The following is a 24,710-nucleotide window of genomic DNA, read 5'->3' as shown; positions in this document are numbered from 1 at the left end:
GGTGCAAGTGTTTTTGTACATTGTCCCCAGCTTAGTGTCCAGTTATTGTACAGAACGAACTCTGGCAAGTTTAGGTGCGATCTGCTAGATCAAGCTGATAATAAAAACCTAGTTGCGGCGTCTAACAAGCTGGATAAAAACTCGCCATTGATGGATTTCTGCCGATTTCTTTCAATAAGCCATGCTTCCGTTTACCTGATAGCAAACACAGTTCTGCACGGGAGTCATGCAGCTTTTAACCAGGGTCACCGGTCGCTGCCCAAGCGCTAATCGAATGAAGAAGTCGGAAGTGCAGTGCATGTTGATGTAATTCTGGACCTCGGTATGCTACCTAAGGTGCATCCATTGATCTGGGGACGATGGTGAAATTGCGAAAATGAAACAGCATACGTTTGAACATGAAGATATATTTACACGTACATTTACATCGTGTGTTGTACACTCAAGGATAATGTCACAAACAAGCAGTTTAGCAATCACATCAAGAGCAATCAAAAACACTGATCAGTCATCTAGAATAGTGATTGTCGTCAAAACAAAACAACTCGCCGAAATAACCTCACAAGCCGGGCTTCCAGCTTCCATGCCTCACCTTCAGTACGTCTTCGGGCAGCCAGCCGATCTCGCCGGGGCTACGCAGCAATGGACACCACAACTAGGCCTATTGCAGCTATAAAATGGATACGTTAAAATATTCTGCCACGAGAGTCTACCCGCTACGGCTGCTGACTGCATATTATCCGCTAGTTTTGGAATCGGACATTTACAGTAACAATGGGAGTCGAGAGGTTCAACAGGCCTCGGGCGCGGTCACGGTCACAGTTGAGTATTTTCCCCCGGCGGGGGCGGGCGGCGGGGACGGAGGGGCAGGAGGGTACAGACGTGTCGCCAGCCAGCTACGCAGCCTAGGCGTCATTGCACGATCGCCCGAGCGCGCGGTCGCCGGCGCTCGCGCTCTTACGGCGGGTCACGTACGCCCGGAGGGCAAACCGGGTCAGACCGGGTCAGACCGCGCACTCTGCCTCGGAACACGGAAGTGGGATTGGCTTCTTTCGCAGTGCGCCGAAGAAAGACCAAATTAATACTGACACAAATATCCACACTCGCTGCGCGGCACCACCTCATTAAATTACTAGGTAGGTATGTACAAAACACGCGGGGGAACGTGGCGTCGCCGCTCGCTGGTGCTCGCTCCTGTCCGGGCCTGGTGACCTCAGGCGGAGTGCGCGGGCGCGCCGGCACCGCCCGGGAGGCCAAACAAGGAGACGCCGCGCGGCCGGCCCGCCGGGCCCACGCAGGACCGTCGGCCTCAGAAGAACGGCTGACCCTCGCGGGCGCCACCGACGCGCGGACAGACAGACATACAGACAGACGGGCGGAGGGCAGAGCGCGGAGGCGCGGCCGGCGGGGAGAGCGACGGGCGCTGAGATCGTTGGCCTCGGGTCGGGGCGGCCCGGCCGGCGCGGCGGCGCACCAGTCGGCCGCTGCCATTAATCCTGGTGTCAGTCGATCAATTAAGACGTATTTCACCTCGCTGCCGCCGCGTTGCCCTCCGGCCGCGCTTTTATACTCGTCGCCATGATGTGAATGTCCTTAATCGGCCGTGCCGTCACACACCAATAGGGGCCAAACTGGCAGCCGCGCCTCCCGCGAAATCGTCCGTCGCGGCCGCGGCGCCAGCGCTCATGCGTCGATGATTGGTTCGAGCGCGATGATTTTTTACAAATTTGTGCGAGTCATCGATCAAAAATCGCCGGGAAGGGGTCGGCGCCCGGCCGGGGCGAGTCGATGCACCGGTGGGGTGGCGGCTGGGGCTCCGAGCAGGTGACCCTGCTGACCCGGCGACCCGGAAGTGACCGCCGGCGGCGCGCCGCCGGTCTACAGGAGCAGCGAGGATTGGCTGGAGGCGAACCAGGGCGAGCTTGGGTCCGACCACCAGGCGGCGTTGTCTCAGAAGGGCTTACTGTAGCCATAACCGAAATCTGGAAACAGAGACAACTTTCAGCACCGGTGCGGTGACGGCTGCATAAGCAAAGGACGAGCTTCGTAGCAGTCGGAAAAAGGGCATAACATCTGTAGCGAATGAGCCTTCAGAACGGATCAACCAGGTAAAAAACAGCTGCACGGCTCGTTAAGGGATTGTTTGTCTTAGTTGACTACATACCTTGTGAACCTAGTTTATTCGGGTTCCGTAGACATTTTGACTTCGAGATCACCCTATTAAGTCTATGCTCGGTTACCAATGCCTAGATAGATCTGTCGGCTGATCCGAGTCGCGTTCTCAAGGACATAGCCGTTGCCAAACTACAAATACCGTGATGTAATAGGCATGCGCGCTCCACCACTAGATGTTGTGTCATGCATTCACAAACAATCATGACATTCATCGCCCGGCCGGGGTCCAGATCACGATAAACACAGCGGACGGCATGCCGGTCGCGCCGGCCACCTCAGATTACGTCCGCCCGCCTCCGTCTCTCCATCCCGTCCGGCCACGATAACACGACCCGGCAGCACTCAACGCCGTGAGAGCCGGTAAGATTCCGACGCGGGGCCGATCTGTCCCAATCAGCCAATCATCCGTGGCATCTCCCGCCGAAAACGGTGGCCTCTTTACCGAACAACCTAACCGCAGCGGACACGGTTCTCCAATCGTGTTCGCCGCCGCCATTTGATATGCATCTGGCCAGCGCGCCGAATTAGACTACACATTTTTCATAATGGCCTTGATAGCGGCCTGTTTTCATACACCGGCCGGCGGCCGCGGCTCCAATTAGGCGGAGTAAGCTGGCCGGCCGGGCCGACCGCCCGCCCTCTCGACCGACCACCCACCCGCGCGCGGTTTTGGCGCGACTCCAGTCGGCCGCCGACCAATCACCGGCCGGCGGTCGGCCGCCGATGATTGATGATTCGTCCGCGTTATGACGTTTGCCCGCCGGCGGCCAGGTGTAAGATGGCGCGGCCCTGGCGGTCGGACCGGCCGCGCCGGCCAGCGCGCGGCGGCCGCTCGGGCTGCATGCCGGCTGCACGTTGCCAGCGTGCACGCTGCAATGTTGCATATCACGCAACGTCGTGGTGAGGGGAGCGAGGAGTAAACTCTGCCCTGTGCGAGTTTATTTCTATAGAGGAAGTTCCTTAAAATGAATTTGTCGCCAAACGCCAGTGACGCCGAATTGTAAGTCAGACCTCACCACGACCCGGCCTCCACACATCCGTAAGCCATTGTCATGAAGTGGACGCGGTCCTAATGGATCAGCCTGTATCGCAGGTGGCTGCGACCTCGCCCGTCCATCCCGTGGCGGCCGGCCGTGGGACAGCTCCAGGGCGCGACCGCTCCAGATTCCAGCGCAGCGGCTGCATCTGGCCAGTGCGGCGCGCCTCGATACTGCCGCCGCTCGCGGCGCGTTGATAAACGAGCGCGCATGTACCAATCTTTTTATCGACCGAGAATCGCTCATGTCTTATTCGAAAAGGGCCCGGGCTAATTTGTCTTTTTGACAGTTTATATAATCACGGTAAAAGTTCCCGGCCGGGAATGAGCCGCGCGCCGCACTCCAAAGGGCCGAGCCTGTCTAATTTCTCTGTAGCCGAATTACATCTTCGAATCGGGTTATAAATGAGCTGCGACCTAGTGCGAGCGTAAACTTTGTGGCGGCGCCGGCCTGAGAAATCGCCGGCAGAGTCGGCCGCTCTCCGGCGGAGCTCGCTCGAGGCCGGCGGGGCGTGGGACGGCTGAGCCGGGTCTCCGCCGGCCAGGTGACTGGGTACCAGTGGATGGTGCCAGTCTGGCGGTCCAAAGAAAGCTGGCGGCCATCGAATGTTTTTGGGAGGGCTGGCAGAGAATGTAAGTAAGCTGCGATTTGTTTTGCTGTGTTAGGTCGTTGATTTGCTCTGACGTTATGACCTCATTTTGCTAAAAGGGTCCAAATATAAAACAGTTCAGTCGCCACGATCCAATTTTGCACAGCAGTGACCGAACCACATAGTATCTTGAGATCTCGGTATTGCAGGGCATTATCTAGTGTCCTGCATTGAAGGGAGCTAATCCTCAAATTTCCCATGTTTGTTCGTCCGCACTCCCAAAAAATTGATCTGTACAAGGCTTAGACAAACTTTTTGAATAAAAAGCTTTTCCACAGCATCGACACGAAAGTATGAGAGCATTCCCATGAACATGAGGCTATTTCAACAGCCTCGATGAATAGGTTTATTACACCTTCAGGTTTACCCTGCACTTGGTTTTACACCTAACTGCCTTCTCGATTTCATTTGGACCTGCGCCCTTTGTAGGCAGTCCCGTTTGTCTGAACCAAAAAATGACAAGGTAATTTTTACAGAGCTGCAGTGTTTTTCGGCATAGCCTTTCATTCTCACATTTCGGCAATCGTTGAATTTCTTTTTCTCGTGCAAGGCACGACAAGCATCCCATGAACACCAGGCCACCCTGCCCACGCCGAGAATCTCTGTCTTCTGCAGGATGACTGAGATTTGGTCGCTGGGGAAGTTCATGACGGGCCAAGAACCATGGGCATTTAAGAACGACTCAAAGGTGCCTCCGGTGAATGCAAGGATGATATCGTTAAAGTGTTCAAATCAAGGGACAACGGGACGTTTGCTTGAATCATTCGACATGCAAACCTAAAACACCACACATTACAGCCCTCAGAAATCAAGGAATGCGTCTAGGCAGCAGTAAATGGCAACGCAGGTGGTAAAATCGGGAATTAGCGGCCTCCAAATAATATAAAAATACATACTTCAGGCAGAGCATTCGGCGCTGTGCTGGAACCATTTTTTGGAACAATAAAATTATCTTGATGTAAGCATTTCGACGATGCATATTTTAAGAGGGTATCGAGGCTGCAGGGTGAGCGGGACACTGACAAGCTGAAGCTTGGGTTCTTAGGTAATGATCTGCATTGGCCGTCACAGTGAACCAGAGAACATAAAGCTCGGAGGTCAGCAGCATATCTGGGTGAGTAGCAAAAACCAGTTCAAAGGCATATCATGTTTAAGGAAGGCATCCATAGCGTGCACCAGATAAAATAAAATGTCTGCAAAGCTTCTTCACCACTTTGCTTTACGGCGGGTGTCATATATTCCATTTGATGGAAGAATAGAATAAAGATGACGACTTATAACATGATTGCACAAGAACATGCGCAACCATCAAAATTATTGTTTTTGTTTTAAGCATGATCAACGTTGCGATGGCAGTTTGGATGCTGGGCAATACAAGCTGGTGAATACCATGAAAAATCAACACAACACAGGTTTTGCTCGCGAGCTAGGCGAACATGTGTCAACAGCGAGTCACAAGCAGCAAGTGTGAAACTCATGCTGGCAAGAGACTACTACAGACGGCAGTTGCAAAAAGATAGATGTATGAGATACGTACTTGCGTCACTACTTATTCGCTAAGCTATAGGCAAGCTGCAGTGCCTGGGCGTCCTTTGGATAGTACATACTGTCCTGGAATCCGGTGCCCCAGAAGCCTTGAACAAAAGAAAAGAAAACGATTAGCACAGCAGACCGCATGCAGGGACGGCTGAGCCGCCAGCGTGGCAGGCGGCGGGCCAGCCGTCCCCGATCTCGAGAGCCTAGTGAAAACCTAGGCTACGCGACTACACTGGCTAGCAATCGTCTCATACCAAGGCGCATCTGTGAAGGGCGAGTAGAAGGAGAGAGACAGCCAGAGAGAGAGAGATAGATTCACACGGGCTGGCCGGAGTTCGGCCGAGCGTTTCGTGAGTTAGATACCGGGCGAACGCTGGCTCACTGCCGGCTCACCTGTGAAGAACTGCTCCGACATGCCCGGGTGGAAGGCGGCGGCATGATGGGGATGCGGCATGCCCATGCCGGCTAGGTGCGGCGGCATCTGCGGAAGGGCGTTCATGCTGGCCATCTTGTGCTCCTTCTTCCACTTCATGCGCCGGTTCTGGAACCAGATCTTGATTTGCCGCTCGGTGAGGCAGAGCGCGTGCGCGATCTCTATCCGCCGCCGGCGCGTCAGGTAGCGGTTGAAGTGGAACTCCTTCTCCAGTTCCAGCGTCTGGTACCTCGTGTACGACGTCCGCTGCCGCTTCGTCTCCCCGTTGGCGTTCACTTGACCTGCGGAGGGGGAGGGAGGGCGGGTCAGCCGGCGTCGGGACCGCGCGCGCCCGCGCCCACTCAGGGCCACTGCCGGCCGGCCGGCCGCGCACAACGGGTGGCATCCGTGCCGACATGATAAACATCGCCCGATGATAAACATCATCAGTCACCGGCCGGCCATTTTATGATGCCCGTCAGCCGCACGCACCGAGATGATTGCGTCAGGCGGCGGCGCCGGCGCCGCGGCGATGGCAGGCTGCTGGCGCCTGCGGCTGCGCGTGCGAGCATGGGTGTGCCCACCACTGCGGTCTGTAGGGTCTTGTGTGCCACCACTTTTGGGAAGACCAGGCTGCTTCTGTGCTTTGACCAGTTCAAAAAGTCTTAAAGAAAATTGAATTTCAGTAGCATTTAAACGTGTGTCCCCGTACATCAGTGAGCAAACACATGTGCGGCGTATATGCCTGGGCTACTGACCGAACATTACAGCATCGAAGGAAAAATTGCTTTACAAGATAAGCGCTGCGTGATATTCTGCTGAAAATGAAACGACAGATACACATAGAATGCTCATTGGCGATGCACATGGGTAGAGATGTGGGCCAAAGTACCACATTACAATGCAGTCGAGCGGAATACATACGCATGACTTTTCACACATGCGATTATACAGCATACATCAAGACAAACCATGTGCAAAAAATGAGCGAAATTGCGCATCATACTTCCTTCCGTAGGTCTGGAAGTCTACAGATAGCAACAAGTGCGCCAATTAACTCTGAAATCGATGTGACTCAAGTCTGGAAATCATGCCAACACTGACATATCTTGCATAAGTTGAAGTACAGTGCGTCGTTCTGTCTACCACACCCGAATTTTTCAAAATAAAACGTGAACATAAACATTCCTGTCAATTTCCGCACCGGGCTCTCGGCTCGGTGAACATCCTTCTTTCAAATGCCATTCCTGACGGCATTTTGGTGCCACCGGTGCCGCCGCCGCCATGTGTGCCCACCCCGGCGGTGGGTCCGCAAACCCTGACTAAACCGTTTGGTTTACCTCTGGGGTTGAGTGCTGTTAGCAGAAGCTTACCGCCGCACTGCGTACTTTGTCTTGAGGAAGATGCTGGCTGCCTTTCCGCGCCATGTTGTTTGTAATCGAATGACGTTTCTCGCATTTTGTGCTGCCTGGTTTACGTGGGCGTGGTGACGTCAATGGATGGGAGACTGGATCATCAAAAGGTCCCAGAATTCAGCTGTCGGTGAACAGGATTCGCCCAGGTGTCAGGGTGGTGCGTGCCACCTGGCTGCTGGACAGTACCCATCAGGGCTACCAAAGCGATGTGTCTGGTAAGCTGGCATATTTTGTCAAAAAGAAGAGCGCCATTTCGAGCCTCTGGAACGCGCCGCAGTGAGTTAGTGCGTTACTGGCACGCACACTTCGTTGATATCTGGTTATCGTTCTGATTCTTGGGAGGGAACATTGGATGTACATAGCTCTGCATCTACAGCCCCTTAACTATGCTCAGAGCTAAGATTTTCGTGAAACCCAGACGGACATTAGACCGTCTAACAACAGCAGGATATCGCCCGTCATCGGCTATGGATTGAGGCACGATAAGATCGTCGCGTTTTTAGATTATCCGCGACTGGATCCTTTCTAACCCAGATTTTCCAGGTTGAACGAGTCCTCGCAGTTGAGCTCAGCCAAGTTTTACGCCAGCTCAAAGCACGTATCTTCAGCAATCATCTCCGGGCGCCATCCAATCAGGACGATCCCTCCCGCACTCGGCGCCATGCCCAACACGCTCATGTTCTACTGGCCTCGGTCGGACCGCCCTCCACTCCCAGCCCGCTCCATCCCTGCAATGCGGTGCAAGTAGCCACTCACGTGGCGGCCCGGGACATAGGCGACGCCGGCCGGAGCCGATTATTTACTGCGCCCGGCTGATTTAGGGCCTGATGGGATTACACAGAGGTAATTAACGCTGCTAAACGATCCCAACAAAGCGGCGCCATAAATTAGCGGACCCGTCCGGCGCGGTTAATGTTTCAGGTGCGCGCGTGACCGTCGCTTCCTGCCGCAACTGCGCCACCTTTGTCTCGGCGGCTGGAAAAATGGGGCATCTTGACCACGTCCAGCGGAATAGCCAGGCATTATTGATTGGCGATGGCCGGACCGGCTCATTCTGGGAAATGACAGGCAGCCAGCCGGCACCAGATGAGCCTATGGTCCCAAATTTGGGATATCGATTATTCCTGGCTCAATGCAAGGTTGCAGTCTAATCTAATTGCCATCTGATTCAGTCCGACGCCCGCTGGTTCATACAGAAAACTAATCACGCCAGCAAACGAAAGTCCGTATCCGAATCGAAAAGGATCGGGTTTTTCACAACTATGCTCTCGCCACGCGACGCCGTAGAGGCCAGTGTTGTTGTGATATGACCTCGTCCTCGCCTCAGTTCCTGTCCACCTTTCCCCACTGCGGGGAGGGGGCTGGACACGCCTCGGCCGTTCCGACGGCACGTCCATCTCTCGAGGACGTCGCCGCCGGCGCCGCGACCGAACGCGAACGCCCCGCGGTCCGGCCAGGTCGCATTGAGATATCGAGCCGTCCTCAGCGCCGGGTCCAGTCCACTTAGATACACAAGCATTCATCACCGGCATTCTGGCCACTACACTGATGGATTGCCGGGTGCTAATAAATTACCTTTCGCCGAAGGCGGCGGCACGGGCGGCGGGGGAAACGGCGAAAAGTTGAATGCAACCCTTTCAAGCTCAGATGAGGCGGGCACGGCGCTGTATACCTGGCGCTCGCCGGCATTCAGCATTGCGGGGGAAACGCGGCCAACTCTGCCGGCCGCCGCAAACGTACTGCGGACTGTCAAAGTACGCCGGATAGGGGAGGCGTTCGGCAAGGCTGAGGCCAGACGGTGGGCGGATAGCTCAGTGTGACCTGGGGAGGAGGGGGTCAGGTGGACCTGAAGAGATTGCTGGTCCGACTGCGGAGCGCATTGCGCCAGATGAAAAAGGGGGGAGATCCCTCACCAAGACCGAGTCACGAGGTTGGACTTCGCCCCACGAACCAAGCCCTTTGGGTGAACTTGATCGACCACTCAAGCCGAACCTCGCACGACCCATCAGACTGGACGAGGATTGGAGATCGCTCGGAAAAGGCGGAGAGAGGAGATCGCTCGTGTCTACTGGGGAGAAGACCACCAGGATAAGGCGGACGGGAGGCCGCGAGCCGTGCGCCCCGCGGAGCCGCGACTCACCGCCGTGAAGGCCCGTTAAATCACACACTCCCCGGTGGCAGCACGTGCTCGAGTATGCACGGCTCGTCCGGCTGACCGGCTGTGCGGCGTCGCCGGATTTACATGCGCTTTCCCAGCGTCATGTGATACACGGCCGGCGCCGCGTGCCCCTGACCACCGAGGGAGCGTGCAGGCCTCCCGCGCCGGCTCCGCGGCAGCTGGTAGGCTTCATAAGGCCTGACTACGACCTACGGTGGATGCTGCAACGTGAAGCTCAACGTGAAGCTCAACGTCTCAGCCGAAGAGTGACCACCTTTCTATAGAACTTGGATGCTCTGATGGCATAGGCGTAGAAACGCGTCGGAAAATTGGGGCCGACTCTACGTTCTTTTCATGCATCGCTATGAGGTTAAAGGGAATGCTCCGCATTTGAAGATATTGAAGCAAACATCAGGTATGATGAAAAACCTCCCCTATAGCTGTTTGTACGCTTTTAAGTGGGAAAGACTGTTCTAGACAACACAAATTCTCTATTTAGGAAATATGCCCCTAAATACATCATTAGTGAATTGCGTCATCATACCTTGCACGACATTGATTGAGAGCTAATTGAGAGCCGTTTTATCTGGAAATTGTGCTCGCTAACAACAGATATGAGCGACTCGAAAATTATATCTTTCTTGACCTTGATCGCCGCATGAACAATAGAATGACAAAATTTGAATGACGTTATTATGGCGTCATGAATGCCTGGACAACCTTGAAATTGTCTGCCTCGAAGTAGACTACACATCTTCGCGGGCGGGTAGCTCGGAAACTAAGAGGATTTAGGTCTTAAGAAAGGCGGAGCTGTGAACTGCACCCTTCGAGATGGCTATTTCGGTTCAAAACCCGCACAAATGTGGAACACTCCCTTGAATGTTAAACATTCTCGAAAAGGAGCCCAAAGCCCTTTACCTTGGTCTTCCTGTTCTTACGCCTATGAGTGATAACTGAGTTGAAACAAAGCAACCAAAAGTCGATGAAAGCAAAAAGTTTATGATCCGTACGTTCCCGAAGTGCGGAATAAATGCGGCATGGTTCGTCGTTTCGCTGTTTGAGATCGTCCACCGCACGCTGCCTGATGGCGGTCAGCGGCTGAATTGGACGGACATGCCGCGCAAGGCTCCCCGTTCCCTCGCGAAATCTGTTTTGATCTCGACAAGACCACCGACGCGCGTCATTTCCCTGACGCCGCAGCTGCGGTTTGGACAGGACCGGCGCGATGGCGGGGTGTAAGTGTCAGTCATGTCCGCGTCATCACGTCTGCCACGTCTCCTGTCTCTGGCCGGACGAGGGAACGCTGACACCGGGTCGTACACCGGCCCGCATGGCACCCGGACTACACGCCGCACCCTGGCCCACACGGCACCCGGACGGCACGCTGCACCCTGGCCCGCACGGCACCCGGACGACGCGCCGCACCCTGGCCCGCACGGCGCCCGGACGACACGCCGCACCCTGGCCCGCACGGCACTCGGACGGCATGCCGCACCCTGGCCCGCACGGCACCCGGACGGCATGCCGCACCCTGGCCCGCACGGCACCCGGACGACACGCCGCACCCTGGCCCGCACGGCACCCGGACGACACGCCGCACCCTGGCCCGCACGGCACCCGGACGGCATGCCGCACCCTGGCCCGCACGGCACCCGGACGACACGCCGCACCCTGGCCCGCACGGCACCCGGACGACACGCCGCACCCTGGCCCGCACGGCACCCGGACGACACGCTGCACCCTGGCCCGCACAGTACCCGAACGACACGCCGCACCCTGGCCCGCATGGCACCCGGACGACACGCCGCACCCCAACTAGCTCGGCACCCAGACGACATGCCTCACCCTGACCCGTAGGCACCGAACGACAAGCCGCACCCTGACGCCTATGACACATGCTGACACCACCCGCCCAGACACCGGCGTCCAGGGCTCCGTGAGAACGTGCTGCCGGCACGGGCGGGCCCCCGTCGCCGGGTCGGGTCCGCTGCCGCCGCGCCCTTGACGCCAGGCAGCGGCGCGTGAGTCATCGTCGATTGGCGACAATTATGCATCGACCGTCTGCAGGCGGAGACGGCGCCTGCAATACACCGGCTGCCGGGCCGGGTGACCGGCTCCGCGCGGCGTCCTATTGAAACTCGAGAAGTGCATCAGCCAACAAGCGGTAAATGAAAACAACTCGACTGCATAAGTGATGGCGCCTTTAGGTGCAGCGTGATCAATTTCCAGCGGGACGTTAAACGCCCGCCGAATGTCACCGACACACGCGACACGGCCCTCGCGCAACTAACAGATGCACTGGAGACCGCTCTGGCCTGTCGCGCGCTCCGTCGGCCCGCTGACAATGGCCGGTACAGCTGTTCGGCTGTCGCGCGATGTCTTGAACGAGGCGGCTCCGTTTTGGTGCGTGTGCATCCGCCCGCCGCCCATCTATCCGCCAGCTGGCTCGGCAAGGCCAGGTCAACGGACGAAGGGACGAAGGGACCGGGGGAGACACGGTATCGGTTCATCCAGACCCTTGATAAAATCCTCCAGTGGTAATCAGCGATGGGAAGAGGAAGTCAGCTGTCCTGAGTGAAGCGAGGGATGATTAGCTGGGTTTACAAGCCCTATCTCGGGTGATTACCAAGCCCTTCAAGCAGAAGCATTGGGGAGAACTGGATGAAGTAATTTGGAGCCACCTGTTGCGATTAAGTGGTCGGATATGTCATCCAGTTAAGATGCTCCCAGATACACGACTTATCGATAAAGGTGCAAGCAGGGGTACATCCGGAACCAAGATGTGGTAGGCATCCAGATGGCGCTCGTTACACGAAACGTTGAAGTAAAAACGGCGTGGCCCTTAGAATGTCATGGCTGAAAACGTGTGCAAAAAGTCAAAGATGCAATCGACTGCAAAGCTTTGTCATGCCTCTCCAATGTTGCAGCGTTGTCCCGAGCCATGCTCTGCTTAAAATATTACTGACTATTTGTGTGGACTGATGGCTGCAAATACATCAAATTCTAGACACCTGACCAAAAAAAGAGTAGTTAGGTACATGCATAATATATATATATATATATATATATATATATATATATATATATATATATATATATGTATATGTATATATGGTTGATTATTTTTTAAAAAGCAAAAATGATTCTTTTCCATGATTTATTCTTAATCAAACATGTATAAAAGAGAGGATTCTGCCAAAATATTCCAATATATATGTATATGTATATGCTTATAAATATACCGCGCAGGTACAACAAGCGGCTTTTGACCATGGAAATTCAATTTTTTCCTTTCAAAATGAAGGAACTTACAAAAAAATACCCCAAAAGTACAAAAAGCAGCTTTCTTCATTTCAGTTGTTTGCGAATTATCGATATCGCTGGACATCCACCTTGTTCCACTCAAACCTGAAGGTTGCCTCCGACCGGCAGCTGCGCACGCAACTCTTGGAAAACACGCGAGCCGGTGAAGGGCGAGCTCAGCAACCAATCTTGCCGGGAGCCAAGGCGCACAGGCGGTACGGTTTTCCCGAAAATCAAGCAAAAAATTAACGAAAAAATCAAGGAAAGTAGTCTCCCTTGACACAGCCTCGTATCCACGCCCCCTATTGCTCCCCTTGGATCCGACCCTGTGCAGTCCCTCCCCTCGCCAGACCGATAACTGAGCAGAGAACTGACGGACGCCGGTCAACGAGCTGCGTGCCCTTTGGCGACCGAAAGAGATGCTAAGTCAAGCTTCGAGCGCATTCGGGTGCCAAAACCTATGAATATGGCTGCTCTAAATGCCCAGCTTGACCAGCTGAGGATACGAAGCGATCTCGAGCTTGCAAAGCACATAGACGACCTGAGCGACTTCAAGCGAACCACCTCAGCCATCTGCGAGCTGAAGGCCTCACACACCCCTACGTCGCGCCGCGACCTGTCCGAGCCGCGACGAACGCTCGACAGCGACGACCGTCGCCACCCGCGGCCGGTGCTGGGCCGGAGCGTCACCTCCGGAGCCGGCGTCCGCAGCACCGAGTCGCACCGCGGGGGCCGGGCTCCGACGGCCGCAGCCGCGGCGGCCGCGCGACAGCGCGCCGCGACGTCGACGACTTCAGCTGACACCTAAATGAGGCGTCGCGGGGTCAACTGACACCTAAATGAGGCGTCGCCGACACCTGTCTGCCGCGCGCTGACGCCGTCCGCCGGCGGCCGGCGGACACGCGAAATAAATCACAAACAAAACCGGTAGCCGCGTCGCGCGCGGCCGCGGCGAGATCCGGGCGCCGATGGCTGGACGCCGTGATTTATGCCGGCGGGGGACGCGCGCAGTGTGAAGCGACGACCGCGCCGACCCGCGATCGTGCGCGCGATAATGATGCATCTGGTTATGAATTATTTACCGTCGGCCGCGACACACCGCCGCTCAGCTTGCACCAGTGCGTCGCCAGCGCGCCGCGCTCCGGCCGCCGATTTGCATCCGGGAGATGCACGATGCACGATGCACGGTGCACTGTGAGCGCTGCACGTGAGGGGAGGGCAGGCTGCCTGGCCGGTTTTCGGGGCAGCAGCGGCGGCTGTCGTGAGTAGGCACGGGGCACTCGGCGCGGCTGGACGATTGGCTGCGCCGGCTGCCGCGACATGTGTAGCGATAGTGCCAACAAGTCGGCGGCAATGCTCAATTTCGCGCTGCACGGAAGCCCGGCCGATGTCGGCTGATAGCGAGCGCGGTTTGCCGTGACCGCGTAACGGCATGTTCGGCTTTATTGCCCGGTAACAGAGACGTAGCGAGTCGTGCAGCGCCGTTCGCGGTATTCGGCTAAAGCGGGAAGCCATAAAATTACGATCATTTGGAGATAACCAAATCGTAAAGTTACGGCGGCGACGGACAAATGGGTCGGCGATGCGCGACAGGATTACATACCTCGGCCGATTCAGCCATCTTTGGACGCGACTCGCCGCCGCTTCGCCGTCGCCGCGCGCCTGAGCCGGACCTCAGCGCGAGGCCCGCCTGCGCGATGCACTGGAGAAGGCCGATCGGCGGCGGTGGCTCCCAGCCCCGAAGCCTGATTAGCGTCGCCGACAGAACGTCTACCGAAGCCGTCGCCGGCCCAGTTTTTACCGCGGCGCAGCCCTGTCTCATGGTGTACACCTGGTCGCGCAGCCGGTCCGGAATCCACGCGGACACGTTTTACGAGGCCGTTATAGGTGGGCATCTCCCGTCATAAATCTATGATTGTCTTACTTCTCGGCCGTCGCAGCCGTCCACCTGTGGCCGGCGGGCAAAAACCGGGCGCGGCGAGCGGGCCGGACAGCGCGGCGGCGATGAGGGATGGCCGCCAGACGGCCGGCCGATCGCGCCGGTCCGCGCGGCCGCAGTCAGCTGGCGGGCGGCGGCAGCGCGCTTCGGATGCGGCCCCGCGACGGCCGCCGCTCTGATACCATCAGAGTTTAGGGCTCATCAACATTGCCGGCGTGCTCGCGGTCGGCGTCACGGCCGAAGCCGTTGCCATTGTCCTCGGCCATGGTATGCCACCCACGTGTTGCGCTTGTTTTGTTTCGGCGGTTCTTGCGCGCGATTGATGCAACAGTAAACGGCCGTGCAAGCCCACGTGGGCTCGGTGCAGTAGGTCGCCGCCCGGCTCAGGCACTGGGGTCGATGACGGAGGGCTGTGCTTCGAGAAATCGGATCACGGGCTAGGTCCGCCTCGCTGTGTAGGGGTACTTTTCGACGTGCGCTAACCTAGCACGATGTCATTGCTCGATTTCGAGCTAAATCAAGCGAGAAAACATGTTCTATGGAAAGTTTGGACATTCTGAAGAAAGTGAGTGAAGCAAACGTCAGGCTGTGATGTTGCTAACATTTGATAGAACACGTCAAATAGTTTCGTGCATTGGATAGATAGAGATAAGTGCATATAAATCTATTCTTCGACTCCTTACTTGTTTTACCAAGAACGCACCCAGGAGACAATTCATCATCACCACCCACCACGCTTTAATGTGTTGTTTGGACGCCATGCTATGCGTCTTTCCATGCCTTGCGAATGGTGTGCCCTCGAGGAATGGACATCACACGAGTACGTGCACGTAACGGGTGAAGTGTAGGCCTCTCAAGTAAAGTGTAGGCTGCTCAAGTAAATTTTATTGATCGTTTTGCGCGCATGGCCCTAGGATCAGCCCTTGTCTGAAGTGAAGTGTCATTTCACCACGCAACAACAGAACAATTTCAGTCCGATGAGTTGTTTTTGCCATTTTTAACGATGCCACAATTTTTAACACCTCAACACGACCAACGCACTCCGGCCTGATTGTCTGCACAGCTGCCAAACAACGCTCACAGACAGGTCACGTCTATGCGTTTTCTGGGTAGCAGACCCACGTCACTGGCAGTGGCAGTCAGAATTTCTCCCGAGAAGGGGTCAAATCGGGTCATAGGGGTCGGTTGCAATCATGGGCGCCCTCCTCGCGCTATAAGGGAAGTCATTTTTTTGTTTAGAAATTTTGTAGTGCTCGGCACTTTACCTTCATAACCACGTACCACATTTACCACGTTTTTATATTTAAAGACCATACCGGCATCCGCAATGTCCGAAACGCACTGGAGCTTTCGGTCCAAGGCGGGCCTCCACAACCTCCAGGGGAGGGGCATGACCCAAATAGCTGCCCTTGGCTACGTCATTACTCGGTGGTCAGACCTCTGGAGTTCTAACAGCTGAGCTTCAGGGTAAGGTGACGACGTTCGGGCGTGCCGATCCTATTTGTATATTAATCTGTTGACAGTCCGTTGCAAAGGCAGCATATGACCACGATTTATACAAAGTAAACAAGGGTGAAATGACACAGCTGCATGGTTCGCGATGTAACGGGGGAAAATCGCATTAAGTTTCCATGTCGCTACACGAGTAGGTTAAACGCAAATGCCAGGATTCTTCACTAAAACATGACCACCCTACTAAGCCCTGCAGAACTCTTTCAACGTGATATGAAAAGCCTCGCGACATGCAGCGGAAGCCTGTGAGCACAACAGCAAACCGAACAGCGCCGCCAGCCGCGGCCGTCCGCCGCTGTGACTGCGGCTGTTACAACACCCGCGCGCCGGCTGAATATTCACCTCGGCGCCGCGTGCAGAGGCGGCACGAGCGGCCCCGCCGACGGCGTATCGGCCCCGATCTGTCCGGCCCGTCACCCGAGACAGGTGCTATCTCATCGCGAACGGCGATCCGTGCCCGATACGGTCTGTCGGCCATCGAAATCCCATTACAGGCGCGACGCGCGGCGGCGGCGACGGCCCGGCGCCCCCCATAAACCCTTTGTGCGCGACCTTCCGCCCAACGCCTGAGTTATGGCCGCTTTTTTCGCTAGTTCTTATGTAAAATCAATTAGCGCTCATTAGAATGCACTACTGAGCGGCGCGGCGACCGGCCAGATTTACGGGTCGGAGCGCCGGTGGCCGGCCCGTACATTATGTCCGACAAAGGTGCCCAACAGCCGGCCGTGTCCGGCGAGCTTTATGAGAAGTGGGCCGTCGTCTGTCTCCGCGGGTGCCGGCCGGCGCGCGCTGCGTGCCACCTATTGGCGCATTTGTTTCCTAGATTGAGCCGTTTTCGGCCGCTCCTTACGCGCACAGCCGCGCGGGAGAGGGAGGGGTGCGGCTTCGCCGGGTCGGGTCAGAGAGGCCGCCGCGGGGGCGTGTTTCGGCGCCGCGCCGCGCGGCGACCGGCGCCGTTTGAGCTCGATAGCTGTTTATAAACGGCCGGCAGCAGACACCGGTGTTTCGGGACCCCCATCGCGAAAACAAACAGCGATCCTCGTTCGGCGGAGGCGCCCCTGGCCGCGCCGCGCCGCCCGCCAGGAGGTCGCGCATCGGCGGCTGATTGGCCGCAAGGTCATCGCGTCGGCGCTCAGCTGGCGGTCACGTGACGGTGGCCGCCGACAGCTGACGGCGAGGCGCGAGAACCTCACTCGGGCAGCATGGGACGGCCGGTGTTAATTTGCGGCGTGATGAGACGATGTGACGGAAAACTAGCAGCTCGGAGCCGAGCGGACCGGGGCGACGACTGAGTGGTGTCAGCTGATTCGCCGAGATATTGATTGGGCTGGTCATTAATAAGTGTTGGTTGTTTTTCGAGGTCTGTAACGGCTGAAATCATTAGTCTCGTGGGCTCGCACGCGGGTTAGAGGATATGAGTCAGGTATGTTGCCATGGAGCCATCAGCCAGCTACGTGTTGGATGGTTTATAACTGTACTGATGCTCTACTGAAACACTTTTACTCTATTGAAAGCATCGCTGGTTTAGGACAAACTTCGCTCGTTAGTAGACATTATCAGTCACATTGAGAAGGCTCTCGTTGTTTTTGCTTCCATTCGCCTCACGCCCAGCGGCTGTAATGTTTATGTGGATCTGAGAAAAATAGCGTGTTCCCAGTGGCGTATGACGGTGAGAAAAAAGAGGAAACATACATCTTAGGTCAGTTCGCTGTTTTCATTGTCCGCTCCCTCTGTTTATACGTTTCAGCTCTTTCACCCCTCATAAGGTGGGCAAGCATCTGGTCCAAAAACTCACACCAGGGGTGCATTTAGAGATGTGGATACGGTAGCAATTAACCACGTCTGACGCTGGCAGTCCGTAGGACCCCGGTGGGAATCGGCCCCACAACACCACTGAGGCACGCACACCATGAGACTAAGGAAACGACCGTTCAAGCAGCAGTGGTTTCGCTCCAGCCCACGCTGTTCGTGGATCAGCTACTAGGTGATATAATGAGTGATGCCGGCCGACAGCCATCACCAGGCTATCAACAAGTGCATTTGAGTTCACTTCAAAATGTGCCTTGCCAGCCTTCCAACTGGCATACTTCCAGCGCCCACCTTGTTATGCAGAAGAAACGGAAAATGAATGCACTCAGCTTGTATGTTTCTGCCTAAATGCTCGTGCATGTTGCAAGCATGACGTGCGGCCTTTTCCAATTATAATCTTTTCGGCGGCAGGATTTTTTAGCTTTGACAGTTTACTGCGCATCTCTTCTGATCATGGGCACGCGATCATGCCATTCATTTGCAATGTCAATCGGGCCCAATGAACTAAGCTAGTTACTAGTTTGAGCTGGCACTGGTGACTTCTACAAGCAGGATTTTCTTTGTCCTTGCCGCCCGCTACCCGTGCGTACCTAACACCTGCGAAGCTTCATGACATGAATTGAGGAGGCGAAGGCTACTAGAACATCAGACAGCGACACAACCTCTACATTTTGTATGTTTTTTAACGGTTTTCCGTTGATTTGGGTCTCACTTTGAGGAGAAGACAGCATATCGGATATTGCGATTTCCAAATAAATGCAAGACTCGTCTCATTTGTTTCTTGCCATTATAATAAGCTAGCCACTCCCAATAAAGATCGCCCTTCCATTTACCACGACCCACAGTTTTAAGCTGAAAAAGGTATGAGCAAAATCATATGACCAATATACACCCATCGTCTCTACAGAGGCATCTTAGAGTATTTCTGAGATTGCGTGCTTGACAATCCTGGATTAATCTACCTGGACATCAAGATGATCGGTCATTTTTCAAACCACGTGTCCCTCATGGCCCGCTACCCGTTTTATGTGATTGCATATGGGTTTATCGGACATGTGAACGTCTCTATTCTGCGCCCCATTAGCACCCAAGCGAGAAGGAAAGCCGGTCCATGACGCTCATGGAATATGTCCCATCGAACGGTAGCCATGAATTACGATATGCATGAAGTCTGTAGCACTGATTGCGAACATGCACATTGCATGTGAGTAGTGTATCAGAATTCACATCTGCTTGGAGTCTATGGAATCGAGCCCGCCCGGACACTGTGAAGTCTCAATGCTTTTGAAATCTTTATGTGTTGCGTCAGCCGGCATGCTCTGTGCAAGCTGCATTTGGGCTCCGTCATATTTTATCGATCTCACTCAGCAGTCGTAGCCAACTATTTTTGTGCGGCGTTGACAAAACTAAGACACTGCATTCAGCGCTTGAGCAAGTACAACGCTTGTCTAGCGCGTTTGATATGCAAGTGAGAGTATCCAGTAACTAACAGAATGCATTGCGGAAAGCTGGGCCCACTCGGAGGGGTTCTGTTTATTTGTACCTCGCTGTGCAGTTCTTCCAGTTGTGCAATGCTGGAACTAGGCATGGTCGCACGACACTGGAATTCGCCTGCGTCATACCATACGAGTGTGATTATAGCTGTCGATGCATTGGCCACATCGATCACGCTTGCTGGCTGGCTGCGGCTTTTGCCACTAAACAACAGACCACCCGTATAGCCATTCTTCTTCTTCACCGTCAAACTACTACCACATTCAATTGGCATGACACATTTCTCGCCAAGTCATTTCAGAGTTCCGTCGCTAATGACTTCAGCACGCTTCTCTTGTACGTTAACAGGTTTTCTGTGTCCCCAGTGTCTTTGAGCTCGCCATGAAGCATGGTGCAGTGGATTGCTGGACATCTATTTGCGGGATGCAGGGTGCGGTGCGACTACGTCATCGGGTCTAGGCGTGCTGAGCACGTGTGGAAAGCTTGCTTACATAGTTTTGCATCCCCATGCTTGTGAGCTGCGGATGCAAGCTTCCCCACATTCTTAGGGAGTCTGCAGCATGCGATTTACTCCTTTTCAATCGCCGATCCATAGTTGGACACTTTTAGCTCGATAGTTTCGTCACTGAAAACTTCGCCTCACTGTCCTCAGCAAACTCTGCAATCTGCGTGAGGCCGGCTCATGCACTAGCACCAGTTACCAGCACCAGCTTACACCACTCCGTCTACAGGTGGAGCTGTGCGTGCTTTTGGAGCAGCAGCTCTTCGCAAACCTTTACGCTGACACAGGCGTCTCGATATTTTATCATGTGCGCAGGGCTTGCAATGTAAGAAGCGAACCAAAAAGATCCTCGTAAACCGATGCAATTGTCGCGGACATGTTTTATTCCCAATGCTTTTTAGGAGGCCCCGGCCTGGAGGGCGTCACCGGCCCGGTTTGACTCCGCCCGTCCCGCCCGCCTCCCCACCGCCGCCGGACAATCCCCGCCCGGCCTGCGCGTGCCACGTGCGCCCGTGCGTGTTTGCGTGCACGCACGGCATTGCGCGGCGTCTGCCGGCCGGCCGCCGAGGTCGGCGCCTGACAGGTGCTCGGCGTGACCAGACTGCGGAGGTGGCCGGCACATCCGCGGGTGCGCCTGGAGAACGCTGCTGGGCGCGCTGCCTGTGGAAGGCGGGACTTGGGGGGTCGTGGGGGACTCGTCGAGGCCGCAGCGCGGGCAGGTCGGGCGACGGGAGGTCAAAAGGCAGTCAATGACGGCCAGTTCGTGGATGTTGCCGGGAAGATGGAGATGGTTCCAGCGGCTGATGGGCCATGAGAGAACACCAGATAACTTGTGTCCATCTCGAGTCGACTTTGAATGAGTATTGAAGGGATGCTCCACCGTAATTCGGTCCTGTGTTAACAGACGCTAGCACCAACCCATGCGTCCCGACTTGGACACCCATTCTTTATTGTCCACAAACCCAGTCCAAGGCTCTATCAGTTTTTTTCTTCCGCTGTCAACACAAACGTCAGTTCTTGAGCAGATTTAGGTAAAAATGAATCGAAACGAGTTTTCAAACAAAATCTCTAACGATTTTTTGGCGGTGAGCGCGACTGATATGTTCCGATACCATAAGGCTGAAAAATGTTCTCTCGCATTTTACTCGGATGAGCACCACGATATGGATATTACAAATACGTCTTCGTGAGATATGGGAGATCCGGAACAGACCTAAACGTTTCCCTAGCTTCTCAGTCCAGCATGGGCAGGCCAGTGGTGGCCTCTGTTAGTGCGCTTTCCCCCACCAACTCAGGAAAGAAGTCAACGCTCCCTGCACACTTCGTGTAATGTAACCTACCTGCTTCATTTGACGCCAGTCGTGAAAACGATAGTGACTGCACCGCTTCTTAGACGTGTAAGAACTGCGGAGAGGTAAGTGAATGCTTCTGTGTCGGAGGCCGCTATTGCGTCTCAGTTACAGCTAACCGTGTTTTGTTTTTTGTTTTTTGTTTTGTTTCGAATTAGCCTTGATTTAAGGCAGTACACCTTTGCACCAGTTGCGTCAAAAAATGGGTGTTTTGCACGCAGGCTTATAAGGAACATAGTGTAGTGTTTTATATTGCGGGTTTGTAGCGACATCGTCACGGGTTTAACTCTCGGGAGAGGGGAAGAGGACATCAAAGCGCTTGAGGGCGGGTTCGTCCACACAATACCATCATCGTAACGAGGGTAATGTTACATTTTGGAAAAGTCGAACACCTTCCATTCTCAGCCTATGAGCGAAGAAAGGAGTCCATGTGGGTTTGGGCTTACACTGCATCGAATTCAGCCGACGCATTGGCCGATAAGTGGTAGTAGAACATTGCAGAACGTTATGAAACAGAACACCTTGAAATTGGTAAGAGCTACGGCGGCTCAGCTGGTCATGTCAAGGACCACAAGTGAGGACATTTACGACACATTTGCGAACAGCCAGCTCGCCTAATTGGCAAAAAACGACAGCTTTCCCTGCTTCATATGCATATCCGACCTATGGTCCACCACGAGGAACGTAACCATGCACCGCTCACACGGCTCGCTTCGTAACCCAGAAAAATAGAATTCGTGGATATCCGACATATCATCGGGTCCCGTACACTTTGAAATACCCGCTCTTTTCTCGGAGCCCGCATACCGCGGATTACAATGGCGACTATCCGGAATGGCGTGTCCTGCACAGGGGCAGTTCCACGGAGGAACGCGGCCGCCAAATTTGGCCGCTGTCAGTCAGCGACGCGGCCGTGACGTTCGCCGGATGCTTTCCAGCCCCGGCCGACGCGGAGGGAATTTCCGCCGCCGGTGCGTCTCCCCGCCCGCCCTCCGCCGGAGAGCGGCGAGGAGGGGGCGGCCGCGTCTGTCCGACCGGCGGGCGCACGCGTGTCTCCGTCGGGCGGCGGGCACACGCGCGTCTCCGTCGGGCGGCGGGCACACGCGCGTCTCCGTCGGGCGGCGGGCACGCGCGCGTCTCCGTCGGGCACACGCGCGTCTCCGTCGGGCGGCGGGCACACGCGTGTCTCCGTTGGGCGGCGGGTACACGCGTGTCTCCGTTGGGCGGCGGGCACACGCGCGTCTCCGTCGGGCGGCGGGCACACGCGCGTCTCCGTCGGGCGGGCGGAGACGCCGGCGACCGGGTGACCTCGATGGGCGGCGCTCGGCGGCGCCGGGCGCGACCCGGCCGCGCCGCCCGCTCAGCCTTATCAAATTACGCGCCGGCTGACACCGACCGGCCGTTCGGCGTGGCCATCAGGCATACCTGTGTGACAGCGATGTCGGCCGATAGGCCCGGCCCGCACCATCACGAGGCATCCCGGCCGGCCGGGAGAATGGCGCGCTGCGCCGCCGCGCCGGGGAGACGCGCCGGCGCGCTGAATGGGAGAGCCGGCGTGTCCTGCGGCGGACGCGAAGCGGCGCGCGCGCGGATGCAGCACAGACTAACGGGCCTCGATGCGGATGCGAACAGGTGTCCCCCGTGCGAGCGAACGTTGCAGTACAGCGAGCGCCGCTACGTTCACAGCCCCCGTGAACAGCTTGAGCGATATGCCCAGCATGCAAGAGAGAAGGTACACTCAGTTATCCGAGTTCCCAAGGAAGCTACCCGATCAGTTGCTCACTTACCGAGACAAGTGCAATTACAGCATACGACAGAACAGAGAATACATAGCTGATGCGTGCGGTGCAAAAGCAGGAGCATGCGCTTCCGTGCGTGTACGTGTGCCTGGGTGTACCTGTGATGTGCATAAGCGAGTGCCGAGTGCCCCGTATGCGTACAGAGGAGAAACTTTGCCACTTCGCTCAGAGAATGCGCGTCAGGAAGCTGTGTGACCCGGCGGAGATCCCTGCGTGGCGCGTTGTGGGGCGTGACTCAGAAAGTTCGCCGAATGGGCAAGGCCGAGGGGCGGAACGATGCATTCCAGTAATCTAGCCTGTCACCCTCAGGACGGTGGGTGCCCCTGACTGTTTTCTAAGACTGTCGAAGCGAGAAACACGGCGTACACATTGCATGCAGTTTTCCGGGCGTGGCACCATATACATTGACCACGAAATCCTGTCACCCACCGAGCAATGGTCGATACATGGTGTTATGCCACCCCAACTGTCGGCTAATCACGTGTATATATATATATATATATATATATATATATATATATATATATATATATATATGCATATATTTGAGCACACCTGTTTAACACAATACGGAAGATCAGAAGTGGCACAACCCCGGGCAACACTGGAAGGCTTCATTAATCATGAAATTGGTCATTTCACCTTGAGTGCTCTATGTCAAAAATGTGACTAGAATAGCCCCAGTAGCCCCAGGTCAGGTGGCGCCAAAGGGCAGGATGGACCGTAACCGAGCTTTGCGACACGTTAAGCTTCCGCCACCAAATGCTGCCGTTGACCTGGAATGCTGCGATCAGATGGTAGCGTTTAGTTCTCACACAAGCACTGCTTAGCGTGAGCTCTGACCCCAGAAATCCATCTATTCAAAGCGCTTGGATAAAATCTTTTTAAAAAAGTTACCCCACCCACATCGCAGCCCGCTTCGATCCCCTCGATGCCAGCCGGCTTCCAATCGCTGACATTACCTGGCGCATTTCTTCGCAACACATGCCTTTCACAGCCACATGACTGGGGCGCTACCCGCCTTCCAAAGGGCTGCGGCGGCGCGCAGCGCGCGGTCCCGAGCTGGAGAAGCATCCCGGTCAGGTCAAGCCGCCGCCCAAGGACCGCGCGGTCCGGCCGCCGCGCCGCGCCACGACCGCCGCCGGGCGGTCATTACGGCGCGGCGCTGTCCGCCGCCGACAGGCGATGGATGACGCGCCGCCGAAATGAGCGATTGTCGGGCGCGGGGCGTGCCGACGCGGAGGCCGGCGGCCGCGGCCGCTTTGTCGACCGTGTCGTGACCGGCCGCCGCCCGTGGGCGCGCCGTCACCCGCCGGCCGCGCGTCACGTGCGCCCCCCGACCGACGACGGGCGGCGGTGGCGGCGACGCGACGTCGAATTTATAGCTACTTTGTTTTCCAAATAACTTCCAACGACTCGTTACAGCCCGTCCATTCGGTGGCCGCGCCCAGGTAAGTGTAAGGCGCGCTCGATCACAGCGTACAAACTAATAACTTCTGGGCGACGTGTTGGCCGCTGTTTTTGCTGGCGGCGAATTTACGGCGGCGTCTCCGGCGATGCATCATGCCCAGCGATTAGAGGCGTATTGCCAAAACGTCGCGCGATTACACGGCAGTGCAGA

At 55.9% G+C, this 24,710-nt stretch overlaps 1 protein-coding gene across 1 annotated transcript in view; it reads right to left on the bottom strand.

The window, feature by feature from the left end:
- Positions 1–389: 389 nt before the first annotated feature.
- The window catches only part of LOC119111151 (homeobox protein Hox-B7), a 64,895-nt gene continuing 40,574 nt past the window's right edge, over positions 390–24,710 (bottom strand). Inside the window, exons 3-5 of the mRNA XM_037234980.1 lie at positions 5,791–6,111; positions 5,469–5,495; positions 390–1,982 (exon numbers count right to left, since the gene is read on the bottom strand). Coding sequence (XP_037090875.1) covers positions 1,951–1,982; positions 5,469–5,495; positions 5,791–6,111 — 380 coding nt within the window. The 3' untranslated portion in view covers positions 390–1,950. The remainder of the gene's footprint in view (positions 1,983–5,468; positions 5,496–5,790; positions 6,112–24,710) is intronic.

This window comes from Pollicipes pollicipes, unplaced genomic scaffold (genome assembly GCF_011947565.3).
Source record: "Pollicipes pollicipes isolate AB1234 unplaced genomic scaffold, Ppol_2.1 Scaffold_7261;HRSCAF=8764_pilon_pilon_pilon, whole genome shotgun sequence".
Classification (NCBI taxonomy): Eukaryota; Metazoa; Arthropoda; class Thecostraca; order Pollicipedomorpha; family Pollicipedidae; genus Pollicipes; species Pollicipes pollicipes.
This window is presented reverse-complemented; position numbering and strand designations above follow the sequence as displayed.